At 38.6% G+C, this 20,452-nt stretch overlaps 1 protein-coding gene across 1 annotated transcript in view; it reads left to right on the forward strand.

Annotated features, from left to right (window-relative positions):
- Window positions 1-20,452, forward strand: part of ROBO2 (roundabout guidance receptor 2) — a 148,432-nt gene that overhangs the window by 92,936 nt on the left and 35,044 nt on the right. The window contains exons 19-23 of the mRNA XM_027902214.1: window positions 4,966-5,008; window positions 6,577-6,704; window positions 11,356-11,637; window positions 12,004-12,129; window positions 16,248-16,404. Coding sequence (XP_027758015.1) covers window positions 4,966-5,008; window positions 6,577-6,704; window positions 11,356-11,637; window positions 12,004-12,129; window positions 16,248-16,404 — 736 coding nt within the window. The remainder of the gene's footprint in view (window positions 1-4,965; window positions 5,009-6,576; window positions 6,705-11,355; window positions 11,638-12,003; window positions 12,130-16,247; window positions 16,405-20,452) is intronic.

Consider the following 20,452-nt stretch of genomic DNA (forward strand, 5'->3'; position numbering starts at 1 on the left):
AATAGTTGTTTAAATGTCTGGATCCTGCAGTTTTATAATTACTTGCTAAAAATGTTCTTTTGGGTAATTTTCGGATTATGGGTCATTCACTAGGATCATGTGTTATTTGTATTCTGTTAAGAGGAGAATAAGATGTATAATTTCTGCTGTGAGACTAAACTACTGTAACACCTCGTGTAGGGGAAGAGCGAACAGCAAATGTCAGGCAATTGGTAATGATTTGTTTCAGAGAAGAATAACTGAGTTAAACTCATTAAGTTCTCTGTCTTTGTGAACACTTTCATAAGCACTGAGAGATTGCTCAGATGGTCGCAGGTAAAGTGACATTGAAAATCATAGCTAATTTTTTTTGATTACTTTCAGTTGAACTGACTCCAGTAGTTGCTGAGCCACAATTCCTTACATCACTATTCTTCCACTTCCCTTCCCCCATCATGAATCAGCAGGCATTGATTCTCAGTAATATCAGTCCTACAAGACATGTGATTAGCTAATATGTTTGTTAGATTACAATTGATAAGTAGTAGTGTCGTCATCCGCAGCTGTACCAGAACTATACATTGTTGTGACCATGTAAACCCCAAATCTGGCATAGAAACAGTAAATACAAGTGTTACTCCTTTTCAGCCATCACTTCTGTAATGAAAAGATAGATACTTTTGTGAGTTTCTGTGTAAGCTAAAGTGCTGCTGGTCTGGGGTTTTTATAGTACTTTTCTGGTTACACTTTACTTGGACAACTGCCTGGATATAAACATCCACGATGGGCTTCCACATGATACAAAGATAGATGGCACAAACCAGATATCTGAACGCTTCTTGTATAACAGATGAATTATTTCAATGCTGTATTACAGTGAAAAAACAGAATTTATTTATTTATCTCCTTATCTTTCCTGTGCCCTCAGACTTGTGCCAGTACCACCTCACTTGAATACTCAGGTGTTTTCAAGTGTCTAGGCCATCAGCCATGCAAAAAAAAAAAAAGTAAATATGTATTTTCACTTACGAGTAGATAAGCTTATTTAGTGACTAGTGCTCCTTGGGATTAAAGATTTCACAGAGCTGAATAAACAAAACCCAAATTAAAAATAGATAGAGAATCATGAAATGCTACGCATTTTATGTGCAGCTCCTGAAACTGTTAAATGTTAAATGTGGATAAACTGTATGACAGAATCATCCAAAGGTAGACAGAAGATTTGATGGAATTTTTATGTGCTGATTATCTGTTCTGAGTTAATGCTTATTAAAAGAGGATTAATCTACATTCATATTTGAGAAACAGCTTATCAGAAAAAGGAATGAGACTTGGCTGGCAACATTAAAGTTTTCATTTGCAGTAGGAAAATGTGGCCTACTAGAGATAGGCATACAGAAAGCTTTCTAAAGCTTTCTAAAGCTTTCTTGCCTCAGAATGTCAACTTACTATACATTCATATTTTTCCAGTTCTAGCAGGCATGAAGATTAAGTTTAACCTTGTCAGATTATATTAGTAAATGGTTTTGGTACCTCCTTATATATTTAATAAAAAGCATCTGAAAAGCTCCTTAACATATGCTGTTTTTCATACAAATATATACAATATAATTTCCTGAAATATTTATGCATTTAAAATGCTCTTTGGATTATATTTCTGCATTTTTACAGTCCTTGAAGTATAAGCTGGTGGGGATTCCTTCAAAATCTCTCTATGCAGAGGTTATTTTTTCATCTCCTTTTGAAAACCAATCTCACCCCTGCAGGTCTTCAGCCTTTCTAAGAACATATACCAGATGCAAAGACTGCTGAAAGAGCTGTTTTGCTTCCTTGGTGATAAAAAGCAAGGGAGATGGGTGGGTCAGTGATAGGGACATCCTTCCCTTCCTCCTCTTACACTGCCCCTTGAAATTGCTCTGCTGCTTTTTGAAGTGGAGGCAGGATGAATAAAGCCAGCTGTCTGTGTGTTTTATTTTTACAGTGACATCTACAAGCCCGCACTGCATTAAGTCTGCTTCTATTCAGGCGTTTAGACTTGTTTTGTAATTGCAGAAATCAAACTGCAGGCAAAAATGCTGACAAAATGTATGGCAGGAATGATAAACATAGTGCTTGTGTTGGCAGCCTGACCATATCTTCTGTTGTTAGCTGTCTTGCCTTTCACAACATTGATGCTGAAAAAAAAGCACCTTCTCTATCCAGCCTCAGGTAGCCATTCATGGATGGCATCAGGAACAGGTTTTGCTGTGTTTTTTTTTTTGCTGTAGCATCCTGGTGAAGTGTCCACACTTTAAGAGGAATTTTGGCATGCTTAATTAATATGCCAGAACCTCTTCCACCAAGCAGAGTAAATAACTCAAATACTGTCTTGTTTGTTTTCTCACTGCATACACTGGTGTGCAGGGTGGAGGGTAAACGAAAGAACCTGTGTTCCTTCCCAGTTCCATACACATCACATAAGTGCAGTCTTCCCCAGGAAAAACGTCACTGCAAGAAAAGGTCTTTTTTTTTTTTTTTTTTAATATAAACTAAGCTGAAACTTTCTTCTAAAAAGAGTGCTTATATTGGGAGGGTGTAAGATTAATGTAGGCAAAAAACCCAAAACAAAACAAGAAATAGTTCCTACCACGAGGATACACAGGTAGAGGAAAAAGGAGCAAATGCTGTGATGATACCTGTCTGTTCTCAACAATCTCATATGTCACAGCCAACCTGCAGCAACTGTGGCTCTAGCAAAGAGGTTTCGGTGTCATTTCTTCCCAGTATGTTTCTCACAGTTTGCCTTGGAGTTTTCCCATCCCTGACTACCCAGAAAATAAACTGTGTCAGGCAAACATTGCTGCAATCTCCTACTAGCCCCTCCATTTTAGCTTTGCACTATAAAGCTACACAAGGGATATAACCATTTTGAAGAGCACAAATGCTGTTGGGATTTTTTTTTGTTCTCATGTGACATGCAAAGTTAAAATCTCACACACCTGTATGTGCTATACGAGTGGTGATAAAATAGCTTCAAAATTATTTCTGGGAGATGATAGTCTAAAAAAGAGCATTAATCCTAAGCATTTTTTAGGAAATATGTTTTAGTGGAATTCCCTTAAATCTGTAATCTTTATTATTATGTGTTGTTACCCAATTAGCCTTTCGTTCTCATTTGCCTTATATCTTGTCATTTTGACAAATGCAGAAAGTTGGAGAAATCAAGTACTAAATTTGAAGAGGAGGAGGAGAAACAAAGCAACATCTGATGTACTTTTGAACAAGATACTTTGAAACAGCCAGGCAGTGCCCGCATTTTTGCATATTCATGGTAGTCACAGCACTTCAGATTATTTACTTTTAAGCAACGAGTGATACAGTCATTTGACAGCTTGTTAGAGAAAGCAGTGTTGGATCTAAAATGAATTACCTGCAGTGTTTTACCATGTCTTGTTTTTCAATAGCAGACTTTTATTTAATACTTTCCATACTTGCATTTTGATTTTCTTTCCATTAATTGGTTTGATTACATCCGTTCAAAATTCAGCTATTAACCATTTTGATGTGACATATGACTGCAGTGATTTTCTGATATTGATATTAGTCTGCTCTGCAGTGAAGGATAATTAATCACCCTACCCAAGCACTCTTCCAGCAGAGCTTCCAGAGGGGTCAGTTTTGTCCCCTTTGCTGAATGTAGACTGTGAAATTATCCTAGGAGCTAATAAAGTGAAAAGGATTCTATAAGGTATCAGAAGTATTTTCCCAGTGGATTCATGCCATTGCTAATTCTTTTAATGATCACAGAATTTCTATTGGGTGTAGTAATTTTGTCTAATTAGAATAGTGTATAATAGCCTAATTCTGAATTAGTGCAGTTTGGACCAATACTTGGAAAATCTTGCAAATATTCTGGGAGCTATAATGTAATGATGGGAATGTATGTTTTACAAAGGTAAACAGTATTTCCAAACCAAGGCCTATGTTAAAATAATCTGACCACAGACTTTTCCATTCCTCTCTGAAATTCAAACCCTCATCTTGTCAGAGACCCGTAAGGATGCAACTGTCCAGGACACTGATATAATTTAATAGTCTGCCTTATCTATGCTTGACAATAAATAATGGGATATTGCCACTGAGGACCAGAGTAGTCTATTGGCCTTGGTTCAGAATATTTGCCAGTGCTTCAAAAAGGAGCATCCAATATTGTCAATTAGCACCTCACCAGTAATGTGGGTTTACCTATATTGCCCTGAAATGTAATCCTGTTAATAAGATAGATAAGGGAGAGGCTGGTTTTTGTCAAACACCCGTGAATGGAGACATAGAAACAATTGCCTCCCTCTGATTATGTCCTTGGCATCCCCCATGGGTGGAAGACTGGAAACACTTTTTCTTCCCAGTGACACTGGCATGTATGCATTTATGTGTGGCTGCTAGTTCCTAAACTGTCCTTCTGATGGAAATGGTGCAGCTGTATGATTTTTTCCATCCCTTCAGCTGTAATAGAGCTGCCACCTCTTTCCCAGGACTGTTTGTCCTGGGAAATGGCATATTTGTGTGGTGACATTATATGACTGCATTAGGACATGATGTTATTAACTCACTGGTGCAATGTCATTATGTACTGAGGCAAAAGCATGCCAAGAAACAATTCCATCACATGGCTCAGTCTTGCAAGGCAAAGTCATATGAAGGGGCCCGTGGTAAATCCAGGCCTTTTGCCCAGATGGCTGGTTTGCCTTGCAAGCTACAGAGCAAGTTGGTGTCAGTCAGTAGCGTGCAGTGAAATCCTAAACAAACTGTAACCCTGATGTGCCTGATCCTGTTCCTATAATTTCTGTGCTTTATTATGTGATGATGCCAAGAAGCCTCCTATCTTGGACGCTGAGTGGTTTGAATTGTTACTTTTAATTATCACTAATTGATTTTTCCCTGTCTTATATGTGTGTGCTTGTGTGTGTGTATGTTTGTTTGTTTTGTTTTCTCCCAACCAAAACACAGTCACTTTCCAAAGAGGAGATGGAGGACTAATGAGCAATGGAAGGTATGTTTCTTTGTATAAAGGTCTTTCCATTGTATTTATTTTTAAAAGTAGGGATCTGAACCATGCTGTAGGTGATGCACTCGGGTCATTACAGATTATTGGGAAGACTGGCAACATCAGAGGAGTTAAGTAGCTTACCGCAGGGTTTAATGACCTATCTGTTGTGCACTTTGTAGGAATCAAGCCCAGATGTTTCATATCTCCCAGATGCCCTGGAAGAAATGAGTAATAAATATCACAAAGAATGTGTTCATTTGTTACCAGGATGTTTATTGCATTAATTAGACATTAGCAAATGAAGTTGCTGTTGTTTAAGACTCCTTATTGGCTCCCCCTAAATTGCTGTGAGTGAACAATTACACTTAATCGATCATGAAATAAATGATTCATGGATGATGAATAGGCTGTAGATTGATAGGACTGGATTCCACAACTTTGGCTACTCAATTGAAATTGATAAAAGCTGATAACAGGCCCATATATCCTCATCTATTTTCCCTTTGCCAATATGGAGATTGTAATTAGGCCCTGGTAATAACTTCCAATCTCCTGTTTAATCAATATTTTAGCAAAAAGAGATTAGGCCTAATGAGAGCCAGTAGATGTGGCGAGAACGTGGCTGGGCCTTCTTATTGTCGTTTCCATGGAAACTGATGTTTCTCTTAGGGATTGTTCCAGGCAGGGGTCTATAATGTACAATGATCGGAGATGTTGCTCCAACTTCATGAGTGCTTTAATAACCTAGAAAAGCTGCAGAACTGTGGATGGCTTTTTGTTTTCATTTGGGGAAAGGGGGGAGGGGGGTGTCTGCAGGAAATTGTTTGTTTTCCCTGTGAAATACAAATACAAACAATCCACCTGCCTTGCTAAATTTCTGTTTATCCTGGGGTGAGAGAGATACAGCACCTCATGGTCTGAGGGTGCCTTCTCTTTCACCACGCTCGCTGTTTAATACTGCTCTCAAAGCTGGGAATTACAGGGATATAAAAGCCGTGCAGTAGTGGCAGATAGAGATAGCTGTGGACTTTCCATTAATTCTACTCAAACCTGTTTGCCTCTAAACCATCCAAGAGTGCTCAAAGAAAGAGTTACCAGCCTATAGATGACAGGCGGGCATTTGGGATGCAAGGGAAGGAAGAAATAGTAGCCCAAAGTCCTGGAAATGGCTGATATGGAGCAATCAGTTTGAGTGATGGCTCCCTTGAGGTGGTAATTTATCATGCAGCCGTGTTGTAGGATCCCGTGATGGTGCTGCCTAACTCCTGTTTCACACAGACAACGGAGTTCATTTGGATTCTGGCAGAGTCACGACGGAGGCCTCGTCCCACTTCTACTGACAAAGTTGATTTGTATATAACCTTAATTAACTGCTCAAGGTCTTTAAATCATGCAAGGCTACACAGTTTTAAATTGAAATAAATTAAAGTCCTCTAAATTGTTAGTTACCTGTGGAGTTAGGAGAACAGTGATATGACTTGTTTGATCACTAGTTGTCTCAGAGATGTTGTAATTTTAAATATATTTGTATATATTTGTATGTATATCTCTTTTTTCTTATTCTGCTTCAGTCGACCAGGTCTGTTGAATGCAAGTGACCCCAGTTATCCTTGGCTTGCAGACTCCTGGCCTGCCACAAGTCTGCCAGTAAACAACAGCACTAGTGGACCCAATGATCTTGGCAATTTTGGTCGTGGAGGTAGGTTCCCTTTTATTAAGTCACCAATATAGCATGCAGTAGGCTCCCATTAGTTACCATTTATGATAAATACTGTGTAATATTTTTATCATTATAGATCTATGTGTGATTCTAGATTTGACTGAAAATGTACTTCAAATTGGTAGTTTTGCTTTGTTGCTTTTTACTTCTTTTAAAAGCTAGGTCTGGTTTATAATTTACCCCACAGTGGTGAGACAGGGTCTGCTTATGATCTAAAGAGGAATGTGTTTGTTACTCAAGCTCATTCCCCTTTGTGTGGAGATAAGCAATCTGTTGGGCAGGGCAATATAGCCAGGGATAAAATATATCCATAAAGGCAGAGGAAAACCTGGGGGATGCAGGAAGGATGTTCCTTCAGCAGAACAGAAGAACGTTGTTGCTGTCACCTTACCCATCCTCTTCCTACTGAGGGCCTGCTCTCAGTCTCAAGCATAATCCATGAAGAAGGGCTCAAAGGTCTCCACTCTTCACCAATTTGCCTTCTCTTTGGAGGAAAAAATATAGAAAAGGGAACTATTTAGGTTTTTTTAGGGGTTTGCTTCCATTTTGAATTGAGGGAGGACTTTTGGGGAGATGAGGTGATGATTTATTAATGGCCAGTCTTCGCGAACAAAGAACCGGGGAAGGTCTTTACACCTTCCAGCCTGCGCATTGGATTTTTTAGGTAAGACACAGTGTGCGCGGAACTGAGCCCACCCTTTAATCCTGAGGTTCATCTGCCGGGGCCAAGCACGCTTGGACGGTGGCAGCAAGGTCCTCAGGACGTAGATGGATTGCCTTACAGGGCTAACGAGCTCCATCTGCCCGGGGAGGGGCCCTGACCGGGAATCGAACCCGGGCCTCGGCGGTGACAGCGCCGTGTCCTTAACCACTAGACCACCAGGGGCTCCCTGATGATTCATTATTATGATGGGGAATCTTTAGAGGGGTTGTTTTCTTTCAAACATTTTACTCAAATGGGAATTTTGAGAATGAGAATTTTAAAAGTCACGGTAGTATTCACATCTCCCAGTTAGCCCCTTGGTTTCTGTGATAACAGAGCTAGTTCTGCATGGTGGTGTTCAGAACAAGACTTCCTAATGTAAATGAGCATATAAATATCTTTAAGACATGAATAGGTTAACAAAAATCAAGACAACTTTATATATCAAAAATGCATTAAAATGTAAAAAAAAAAAAAATACATAAACCCATCAAATTGATAAATGTGAAAAGAACTCCGTTTTGAACTGTACCAGAACCTGTTTCTGAAAATCATCCCTCATGTCAGTTATACATTCCCATGCAAAATCTCTTGCCTGTGGTTTGACTACTGTGACTTCAAATTACAGCAAAACACACCAGATTTATATTCCATATAAAAATGTTGTAAAGCTCTTGTCATACAAAGCTATTTAAAAGTAAGCAAAACTTTTGATAATATTTAGAAGGCAACTGAATATCTGCCAGGTTCTTTGTTGCAAATATCTTGAAAATAAAACCCTTCAGTACTTTTCCATCTTTTCTTAAGCTCACATAATACAGAAAAATTACCATTTTCTTTTAGCATTTGGCTCTACATGACAGAAATTGGAAGCATGTTTTTAAGTTTTTGGCCTCAGTGTGGATGAGGCATAGGTCCAAATTTGTGCAAGAGATAAAACAGTTGCATTTTGAAATTCAGCAGCTTAATTTCACCCGTGATCTTCACAGTTGAGCTCACAATTTTATTCTGGCTGGTTTGGGACCTCTTATCCCTATCTGTTTCAGTAGTTGAGATTGGATGCTTCTGCATTAAGGATGGACTAAAAAGTCAGATGTCTTTCAACATGTATAGATAGAACATTAAAGTTATAGATAGAACATTAAAATTATAGATAGAACTCGCACTGGTAAAAAGATCTATGATAATATAAAAGGTCTGTATGCATTTTAAAAACAGTAAGGTGGCACTGAATCCATCACTGGCAAGTCAGAAGCTGAGGCAAACAGTTTTAACATTGCCCTGAAGAGTGAGATCCATGCTGTGTCCCAGACAGACACGTGAGAGCAAGGCTGTGAGTGGCAAGCACAGGTTAGAGCTGGAGTCATGTCAGGCCACAGAATGGCACTGCATCTCCTGAGGCAGCAACAAAGAGCTTCCCTCCAGAAGTACTTCGGTGCTATTTCATTCATCTCAGGAATTACAAAACAAGTTGGATTCTGGAGAGTTTTGGGGAAAGCATCCAGTGGGAAATGCGTGTTCGTCTTTGGTCTGAAATGTACAGTGTGGGGTTTTCCGCTGTGACAACTTGGTGGGAAAATCACACTTGACTTTTACTGGGTGATTGTGGCACTTTGTAAAATGGCAATTTAATAGCTCTTTGAGTGCTTAATGCATACATCTCATCGAGGTCAAAAAACTAATCCGTGGTGGTACTGAAAATTCCCAGAATGTCTGGAGAACCTCAGCTTTTTTGTAAGAATGACTGAAAGTTCTTGGCTGGTGGAGAGCTATGCAACTTTCCTTTCAAGTGTGTGCTATGTGTAGTTCTCCATTTTAAAATGACTGTAATAGAGATGATACCTCTTCAGTTGCCAGAAATGTGCTCTAAAAGACAGATGTATGTCTGAGTACTTGAGAGATGAGCATTTTGATCGTTTTTACTTCCCTGAGTCTGCAAATCCAACACAGACAGGTTGAGCTGGATTTGCTTCACTTTATACATCAACAACAGAATTTATTTACCAAACTTCAAGCCATTATAGTTTGACGAAACCAATTGTGGAAAGGAAAAATCTTCATACTGTGGATGAAATGAAAGAAAGATGGGACTGCATTTGTCTCTCACATCTCATACTGTATTTGGACATGGATGCTTTTCTGTTTGTGTACAGCCCCTAGAAAGCACATTGCATGTGTGCAGATAGATAGTAATAAACCTGATTTTGAAATATGAGCTGTAGTTTGCACTAATTGTAATTTTTTTGCACTTAAAATTTGTCTGCAGTTATAAGTTAATACAATTAAGATCTTTTAAATACTTGATTGTGTCCATTTCCCTGTTGTCTGCAAAAGCAGATCATGCTGATAGACACAAATTTAATCTCTGTTTCTGCAGTGTCTCTGCTGAGCACTTGTTATTGCTGTATTTATTGTTAGTATTATGTTGTTGCCCTGAGACTGAAGATGTTATTAGGGTCCATATAAAAATGTTCATTGTTGCACACATAAATGTAATAGAAAATAGTTTGTGATCCAAATGTTCATCCTAGGGAAAAAAAAAAACAAAAACAAAAACAAAACAAACCACAACAGAACAAACCAAGACAATGGGAGGAGACAATGCTGTCACAGCTCATTGCTGGATAAGTCTTTGAGACTGTGAGAGAACAGTACTCCTTGAGCTTTCACAAAACCCCATCTGAGTCTGAAACTGAGCCTAAACCCTCGTGTAGGTGCAAGAATCATCTTTTCTTTCTGGGGTTCAAGGTGTATACAAATTGGCTGTGATCCCTAGAATGGGACCTGAACCTCCTCACTATAGGAGTGTGAATTATCTCAAGTGTGATCTAACAGTTGGAATCCATATCTGCCATCTGGCTGTAGAAAGAAACTGGAATATAAATGATGATTTTTAAGTTTTGTTTTTAACAAGTACATTCCAGAACTGATTCAACTTTTCAGAGACTAAATAAATGGTAAAAATAGTACTGTTTGATATATTGACCTCTGAGAGAGAGAAGGAAGAGGATTATCTGCTGAGCTGTGGTTCTCCTTGGAACATCATGCCAGTCATCATTAGATTCTTCACACATCAGTAGTCTCAGTTTCTAGATACAGTATTCCACCAGCAAAGGTCACTTCACTGTTTAGTAAGGAGAGAGATTGCCAATCTATCTGATTAAACTGCACTGTGTGATGATTCAAAAAATGTAAAAAAAGTCAACAGATTTTTAGTTAAATGTGTTGTACTGTTTTTCAGGTAAATGTACTGGAGTATTTGAACAAGTTGTTCTCCATTATCAACACTGCTTTGCCATTTCAGGGACTGATCACTTAAATCCCTTCAGAATAACAGATTTTCTTTCACATATCAGGAACAACTTGGTCTTGTCATGTTTTTCTTTGTGGAAAAGGAGAAATGTACTAGCTAATGTCAAAAAGAGAATTAGATAAGCTGATGCACAAAACTTCAAGGAAATCAAGGTGATGCCCTTAAAAAATTACTTTCAGAGCTTTGGCATCCATGCAAGAGTTTTTCTACACATTTTCTCAGAAAGTTCCCTCCGTGATTTGTAAATTCTCTCCTTTCATCATTTCCCTGAAGCCCAGACAGTTTCATTGGTTCTGACATAGAGTGAACAATTGAAAACATTCTTTAGGAGAGAAATATTCCAAACTTCGCTTTCAAGCTGAAGGTATGGAGGGGAAAAAAAACAAAAAACGATGGTTTTAGGCAGTGAGACGTGAAGGACAAGTGGTAGGCCTGTCACAGATGCTGATAGCTTGGCGATGGTTGTACATCATCTTCCCTTCGTTGGCTCGTGGACCTGTCTCAGCTGAAATGCAAACGTGCAAAATGACACATTTATTTCTCATCTTAAACCTTGATACTTTCAGGCTTCCTGTGCATCAATGATTTGTTTCATTCTCCTGTGTTCACCACAGATGTGCTGCCACCAGTGCCAGGGCAAGGAGATAAAACCGCTACTATGCTTTCTGATGGAGCCATTTACAGCAGCATCGACTTCACCACGAAAACTAGTTACAACAGTTCCAGCCAAATAACGCAAGCCACACCATATGCCACCACCCAGATACTGCATTCCAACAGCATCCATGAGTTGGCTGTCGATTTACCTGATCCTCAGTGGAAAAGCTCAATTCAGCAAAAGAATGACCTGATGGGATTTGGTTACTCTCTCCCAGACCAAGGCAAAGGCAACAATGGTAATTACAGCTCTTATTTTCCAGAGACCTTGGCTTTGTACTGTATCATCTGTGCATGAATTAGAAAATTCTTTTTAGTTATGTGAGACGCTGTTCATGTTTACCTTAACTAATGCTAACATGCCTGCTGAATGTCATACAATCACGAAGTACATCGTCCTGTGCTTTTATTCCTCCTTGTCCTGTGCTAATCACCAAGCCATCTGCCTTCCATTAGGCTAGGGTAGGTGTACCTTTGAAAATAGGTCAGTTAAAACTGCCACCCCACCACATCTGCTGTTGACTTGCTAACTGCATGTGTCGCATGTGCTTGTGCTGTCGACTAATCCCACGATGCCACTGTGACCTTTGCCGTTTAACCCTTAGCCTTGCTTTACATCCCTGACTACCGGGTGGCTGAGGGACTGGCTAATAGATTGCCACACAACCAGTCACAGGATTTCAGCACCACCAGCTCCCACAACAGCTCCGAAAGGAGTGGCAGCCTCTCAGGTTGGTTCCACCGCCGTGGGCAGGGGAGTGAGGGACGGAGGGGTGTTGGCGAGCGGCTCGCCACGGAGATTCCTCCCAGCTGGGGCTTGTCGGCACAATTGCCAGCCTTGCCTTGTCACATCCTTTCCCTGACAGCACAGTTCGTGGAACAAATGTGTTTCTGCATCCATCCTCAGTTTATAGGTCGCACTACGTGGAACATCATGAGGAGAGTAATATTTATATTGAATGGTTAAGAGATCCCCCACTCTCATGAGCTGTTTCTAGATGCTGTTCTTCAGCGAAGCAGCTTAGAAATAATTGTAGGGCCCTGAACAATGACTGGGGTTTCAACAAATTGTGCCAAGCTTGCATACAAACAGGATGTAAATTTTGTGTGTGCTGCATGTTCTATTAGAAACATGATGCATTTTCATCAGATGAAAATGATTGTGGTACATGTGGTTGTGTATTATATTTGAACACACCTTTTTCTTGATTTCTTTAATTTGCTTACTTGTTGCTTATGTTATGTATAACTGTCTTTTTTTTATTTATTTAAAAACAAAAACTGAAAAGGCAGTAATTAAAAAGAAAACCTCTGAATTCACTTAACTGAAATATGAGAGAGCTGAAGGGACTTAACCTTGATATTCATTCCATATCCATAGCCTTTTGAATTTCCACTACAGGCTGGAGCAATCGTAACACTAACAAACCAAACCTAGAAATTACTTCTTTATGTCAATTTAAATGACTATTCAAATTGAATCTTGAGATTAGAAGCCTATAATCACTGGCCCATAACTCAAATAGCCAAATGTGTTTGCAAGTCTTGTGTTCTCAAGGGGGAGTATGAGCTGATTTGAGTGAGACTGAAAAATAGGCTTATGGCATTGACAGAGAGGTGTCTGGGAGCGAGGTTCATACAGTGCTGCAAGAAAGGTTCTTGTTCCTTGTATGTGAGATGTATTGGCAAGTAGCTTAGGAAATCAGCTTGCTCCCCAGGCTGCATGCAAATGCAGAAATTGATGTGCTGAGGTACATATGTGGCAGTTATCAGAGGGCAGGATCACACTTTAGATATGTTGACAGCTACGGATGCCTAAGAATTTTCTCAGAAAATATGAAGTTTCATTGGAAAATGCCACTTAATCAAAAGCTGGGTTTTTATCAAATATTTCAAGTGAAACATATTTTGCATAGTGTTTATCAGTTTGAAATAAATCTTCTGAGGACACGAGGAAACTTCAGCTCAGTCTTTCTGCCAGGGCATTTCTGTTGTGACCAAGGCAGCTCAATGCCTGGATGCCCCAATGCTCAGAGGAGTGTCAGATTATTGGACAGCAGAGTCAGCATTTTGCTCTCCCTTGCCCAGTAATTATGCCTTTGATACAGGATAATTATGTCTGTAATACACAAGAAACTGGGGGAGACCTTCAAATAGTCTGATAATTAAAGCATCACTGGAGTCAGAGACCAGCTTTGGTTAAGTAGTCCCCATCAGAGTAAGCAGGGACTTGTTCTCTCACTTCCTTGGTTAGTACTTTAAGTACTACTTATTATTCTGACTAAGTTTCTGTCTCTCTTAAATGAATATCATGAGAAATCCTACCCCACTGTGGAATGGAAAATAGCTAAAAAACTCAAATGCTTTATGAGGCAGGGAAATTTTGTAGCTGTACTTCGCACAGCTCCCAGGTATATCAGTGCTATGATCATCAGCCCAACTGGCAAATTCTTTTTTCAGGACCTGATTCATCTAGAGATTTAAACAATATAATTGAATTTCAGTGTGAGGAGGCATTGAAACATCAAGCATCATTGCTATGGGGAAACAAGGCTCTGGTGCATCAGTTTTCAAACACACATCAGGCATTATGTATTAGGTGTCTGTTCCACTAGTCTGACAGTGGAGTTACTCTGCCTGTGGGGACAGAAGAGAAATCTGCCCAACTATACAGCATAGGCTGCTTTCCCTACCAATAATGACCTTGGAGTTCCCTTCTTTCTTTCCTTAATCTAAATAGTTTCTTATCTCTCTGCTTCACTCTTTCTAACAACTCCATTATCTTTAACCTTTTGCTCTGAAACCCCCCAAATCCAAGTGATTCCGTATTAGCACCCCACACATCCAGCCTCTACTGTACTAGTCTCCCGGCGTTATCAAGATGATACACTTCCAAAATCTTCCTCACCACCTCACTGATCTCTGTAGTTGTTCTCTGCATTTCCCTTCTCTGAGTATTCCTTGTTTAAATCCTCCTGCAACACACACACACTCATGTGCCTTTCTCCTAAAGCAACCCCTCCTGCTTTAACTCTACTTCTGCTGACTTTTCCAAATTTTCCCCACATCCCACAAATTTAAGTTAACCTACTTCCTTTACACTGTTCTGTGACCCTGTTTCTGTATCCACTTTTTGCCTTACCTGTGCTTTGAAAGCTTCATTTTCCCTCCAGAAGGTCCATGTGTTTGTTCCTTTATCTCCACCATCACTGGGGTTTCTTTTCAGCAGTTGAAATGTTCCTTCCCTTTTCAAGAAAGCTTCCCTCTCTGCCAGGCTACAAAAGGAGGGAAGAGCCTGTCTTGTGTCCTAATAGAGGGAATATCGGCTCAGTTTGCACATGGTGAATGACAGGATCTTGGCTGGAATTTACTGTATGTCCCTCCAAGAAAAAGAAGGAAGAGCTCTGATCTGGAATTGAGTACTGGAAAGGAAAGTCTTGTTTGCCATGTGCAGTCAGGCCAATTAGAAGCCTTACTAGCAGGCACAACCGGAGGTAAAAGGAGATGGCTATTTCAGAGTCACAGAATCACCTTTTTCTTCCCTCTCTATTCTTTCCTGTTTTCATCCAGCTGACATTTGGAGGTAACAGAAGAAAGTTGCTGTCCAGCAAAAAATCCCATGACATGTGCTTGTCTCTGTTGCTAGAATTGCACCTCCTTCTGTTTTCCTCTGTGCCTAGATCTAGAGCCATGGGAAAGAGGATGGTGCCTGCCAGTGCACACCTGATGAGTCAGTTGCAGCTTTTTTTGATTCATTGATTCATTTTTACTTTTTTTTTTTTTTTTTAACTGATCCTTATAAATCAACAAGAGACGTCAGTGGGTAGGATGGATTAGACTGTGCTCTCTCAAACAGGAAAGGAATGAGTGATGGCCAGCTGGGTACCCCAGAGAAAAGGCATGTGACAAACCCTTCCTCCCCTCAACAGTCCAAAGAGTCTGAAAGCTGCAACAAAACAGCAAAAAATAGATGGTTCTCCAAGCAGTCAAGGGATTCAAAATGTTGTGTTGTTCTTCCTCTTAGTGAATTCCTAACAAGAAAAAGAAATCTCAGCAAAATAAAAGAAGCAAAGCAAGTGGGATGAGAGCTTTCTCTACAGGATCAGTTTCCCATAAATGGAAGTGTCTCAACTGGAGAAGTGGTTACAAGGACAATAAGAGAAGAGCAAAGGGCTTACACAAAATGAATTGCTCTCTTCATTTTTGCCAGCCTCATCCATTAGAGTTATACCTCTTCTTCATAGTGGCAAAATATATTTGAATCCTGTGAAATTGCACGTGACTTCCTGATCTTTTGAAAAAAACATGTTTATTTTGTTTTGACAAGTTACTCTTGTCATTCTGGCTGAAAGATATTGAGTCTAATGACAATTTTTTTAGATGGTGTCCTTAACCTCTATGTTTTCCACAGGAAGTGATTATGCAAAACTGTGTTATAGTCACACTGGATTCTGACATTTGAAATAATTTGCTATGTTTTATTATATTTTTATCTAGGAGTGAATTCAAGAAGTCATAAAGAACACATGAATAATATCAGGAAATATATTTCTGATACAGAAAGACATGTCTTTCCTCGTTTGTGCACTACTGTGGTGCAAATGTACAGAGTTTTAAAAAGAAGTGATTTTCAGCAAATATTCAGAATATTTTTCCATTCCATTCTATTATTACTTATAACCTTGTGACAGCATTAGCACGTTGGTGCTGATTCTGCTGAGATATAAATACGTCTTCTTTTTTGGGGCATGCCATCTGGAATCAGAATTCTTTCAAAGAAATGTAAATAGCTAGCTTTTTTTCCCCACATTACATCTCTAACATTTTATTTTTCTTTTTGGATTTGCAGGTGGCAAAGGAGGGAAAAAGAAGAAAAACAAAAATACTGCCAAACCCCAGAAAAGTAATGGGTCGAACTGGGCCAGTGTTCCCCTCCCACCCCCTCCTGTGCAGCCACTTCCAGGCACAGAGCTGGAACACTATGGGGTGGATCAGCAAGAAGCAGGGTAATTTTTTTTTTTCTTTTGAAGAAAAACCTGTGATTTGCAGAGATGGGGCCTTTTTTCTTATTATTTTTTAAATTTTGCTAAGTGACAATATTATTCTCTTTCATTTAAAAAAAAAAAGGTAAAATAGCGCCTTATCCTGTAGACTTATTCGAGGCTGTGGAGGAGAAATGTTTGAATAGCTTCTCTGGAGAGTGACTGAAGGTGGAAACAAAAGTGACCTTGCTTTGTCATCATGTAGGGCTTCACTGCTTTCTCATGCTGAGAAGTATCTCACTTCACAGGTAGCTTAATTGAATTCTGTTGGGACTGCATGCAGCTGATGGGACTAGAAGTGAGTAAGGATGACATAATCTGGCTCTTTGTATTTCTTCACTGCTTTGATGTTTAAAAATATTAGAGCCAACAGAACAAAAAAAAAAAAAACAACAAACTCCACCAAATTGGATTATTTTTTGAAGATCAGCCAATGGATAATAATGTTCTCATCAGCTTTTAGAAGAAATTTCACGGTTGAGGAAGGCATGCTAATTATGGGCTTTTTGTTGTTGCCGTTTAAACAACCCTTAAGTTTCTAGAACCTTCCACTTTTTTTTGTATAGCTTAAACTTGTTCTCAAGGACACATAATCACACAAGAAGCACTGGGGGAGAGGAAAGAGACATTTTCTGCTCAGACAACAATTATAGAATGCTTTTTATAACGTGTAATTACATGACATACCAGGTTATCAAACTCTGGAGGAAAATCAGAGTATACAGAAAAATAGTTTACTGTGGTCAGTTCTATTGGAGCCTTTGAGAATAATTGTTCTGTCAGGGACAAATTTCTGCCTGTTTAAATATATGGATCAACCAGTATTTCCTAAGGATGAAACATGTTTTAAAAGAACAATGTAATAGCTTTACTGACTAAAAATATTTCAAGTGTTGTCTCTTTTGTAAGCCTGAAGCATTGATCATTACTAGTTTTATAATGAAAATATTATTTGAGTTTATACCAAGTTCTTTAACTCTTAAATGAATAACAACTGACTGTGTTAGTCAGTGGAATTCTTTTTAAAATTATGACCCGTTCAGACTCTATTTGTGTTAGAATTGCAAAGCAAATATAAGGGAAAATTAATATCCTTACTGATTGTAAGTGTTGTTTAAATCTCAAGGCAAGAAGTGCATATAATCATGGTGTTCTGTATTCTGTTATAAAAGACGAAAATAAATTTTAAATGGTTTTACCAGATAATACTTGTCTTTATCAGTTTACACCCTTAGAACACATTTGCAGCCATTTCACTGAAACAATTATGCTATAGAAGGCAAAAAACTTAGATTGTCTTTCAGAACAGTGACATAGCATAAAAGGTAAATGGAAATACCTTGTAAAAAATTCCTTTGTGACACAGGGCTTGACTCCTCAGTTGCATAGAGTATCTGTAATTTAACTGGAAGGAATGATGTTGGTCACCAAGACAACATTGGTTATTTAAGGATAAGGTAATCACCAGCCTTCCACTTTCACAACAATTCAGACTTAGTTTTTCTTCTGATTATCTTCTGAATTACTCTCCTCTGGTTTTTGCAGTGCCTCATTAACAGTGGTTGTACCTTGACCTTGTAATATGCATTTTACCAACCACACAAAAATCTGAAGATTAGACTTCCAGTATCAGTCTGAAGCTGTAATTTGCAGCCACCTGTGTTGAAGAATGGATCTGCAATGTCCATACTTTCTCAGGATGTATCCAGTACTAATGGTTATTCTGTATTCAGGGGTTGATCTTGTTTCCATGGTTTTCAACATGCTAAAATGGAATGAATCGTGGACTGTGGTCCTTTACGTTGCCTTTAATGTGGACATAGTGGGTAAAAAAACCCCCAAAACAACAACGCATTTTTTAAACTGTTTTGTTTGTCTTGATTTGTTTTGATGTACTCTATCTGTGACAAGTTCAATGTGTTTTAATGTTAGAATTAATTACATGCAGAGTAGATGCTTTTGCTTGATTTTATCTAAACTTGACAGTAAGGAAATGCTCATTATTTAGTCATTATCATCTATTTTGATTTTTCACTGATACTATGCATGTTCTTGAGCCAACTCCAGTAAAAGCAGCCTGCATATTTTTATTCGGCTATTTCTTGCTATTGATTGCACTTTAGAAGGGAATATTAGCTGCTGGATGTCAATATATTTGAGACTTGTTTTCTGTCATTAGAAGAAGTTAAGAAAATATTACCTTTCACATCAAAAAAATCTTTTCTGGTGAGGTCTAGGGAGGGAAGCATCCTTTATTGCAACTGTGTGTGTAATGAAACACAGTTGTTATGGAATGTGCCCATTATCCATCACCTTTATTTTTTATCTTGAAGGAAAAAAAAATCTATCAGTGTAATTAATCAAGTTTTTTAGTAGCAAAAGATTGCTATAGGATAAAAGTGTTGAGAATACTAAATAAAAGTATTATAACAAAAGTTATTAGAAGCATAGAGAGTCATGTTTGTTAACCAGAACTTAATAGAGACTCAATTAATGGAATTACAGCCAGAGATCTCTAACATAGTTAAGGTGCTTAGATTTTAATAAGCATACTTGAAAAAAGTTGCATTTTCAGCACATTGGATTTACTCAGAAAATCAGAAAGGACATGGGTGTGACCAATACAAATCATTTATGTGAGGTAACTACTGTGTAGTTTCTTAAGTTTGCTAGCTTTTTCTTGCAGGCTTTTTTTTTTTTTCCTTCTCTAAATGCAGGTTAGAACCTGTGGCTTTTTGGACATCTTACAATATGAAGGCAAGGGTTCTTGTACCTCAGACCTTGAACCTCAATGTCCTGAGCTTCAGGCTTAGGCTGCTTTCCATTTCAAACAAAATTTGGGTAAAGATACGATACTTGTGCAGAATCTTTTCACTAAGAAGTCTTTTTAGTGAGAAATCTTTTTACTATCAAGCTGAACATTTGGGGATTTGAAGCAAGTAGGGTCAAAAGGCGAGCACTTCCAAAGCTCATTTATTCATCATTGGGAAGTCACTAGGGAGTATCTTTTTGCCCTGTCCCTTTTAAAGAAGACGTTATACCAAAGCATGAGGTTGAGAGAGCAAAAGTAAGTGAGAGAGCTGTTGCACTGTACATTTTTAGCAGCATGAGTTAGGATGGTCCCTTCAGCCTGGGGTGCAAATGTCATGAGTGAGTATTGCTAGGAAAGAGAAATAACAGCTGGCCATATCTTAATTGTCTGCTAAGGATGAATATGTATCATGTAACATTTTCTTAAGTCTCTGTGTTATGAAAATGGTAATGATCAATCACTGAAAAGCTCCTAAATGCCCAGGGTTAAGATCTAGCCTTTGTTTTCACCTCTGTACATGTACATGTCTTTGTGTATCTATATATTGTTATACTGACATACAATTTTAAAGTAATATCAGTGTTAATTACCAAATATGTCTTCCACAGACTTTTGGATGGTTAGGTGAGGTTGCTTAAGCTATCTAGAATCTGTGCTTTTAAATAGAATCTGAATAAGGAAAAGATAGTCCATTTAATTTTAGAAATCTGTGGGTTTTGCTTAAAGTAAATGTTTGTTCATAATACAGGTTTTGAAACTTCTTCATCTCCGTGTTCCCAGCATTGTTATAACCTGGCTTCACACTTGAGAAAATTGGCAGTAATTCATTTTTCTCGGGGAAATTGGCAATTCCTTCCTTCTGAATCAGAAGCCTTAAGGAGTATTCTTAAACTGGTTTGAGAAATTAGCTGTGTAACACAATGCATTGCCTGCCTGCATTGCAGAAAAAAAGGACCTTGTCAGCAGTCCTTGAAGGTGGAAAGAAGATAAAGTGACTTAGTAGATGATGCTTGGGAAATGGCCTTTAGAGTGTGAGATGGTTTGACAGTGAAGGAGCTGTGAGAGCTTTTGGTTGTCTGGTTGCCTTTGGAAAAAAAAAAAAAAATGTCTATCCTGAGTTATTTTGGAATAGACTGAGAGTTAAGAAGAAATGTGTGCCGATGCTCAAGGGAATGCTGACTGACTGGGTGTTTTGAAGAT

This window comes from Empidonax traillii, unplaced genomic scaffold (genome assembly GCF_003031625.1).
Source record: "Empidonax traillii isolate 1590-97213 ecotype Southwest subspecies unplaced genomic scaffold, ASM303162v1 scaffold852:size265239, whole genome shotgun sequence".
Lineage (NCBI taxonomy): Eukaryota > Metazoa > Chordata > Aves > Passeriformes > Tyrannidae > Empidonax > Empidonax traillii.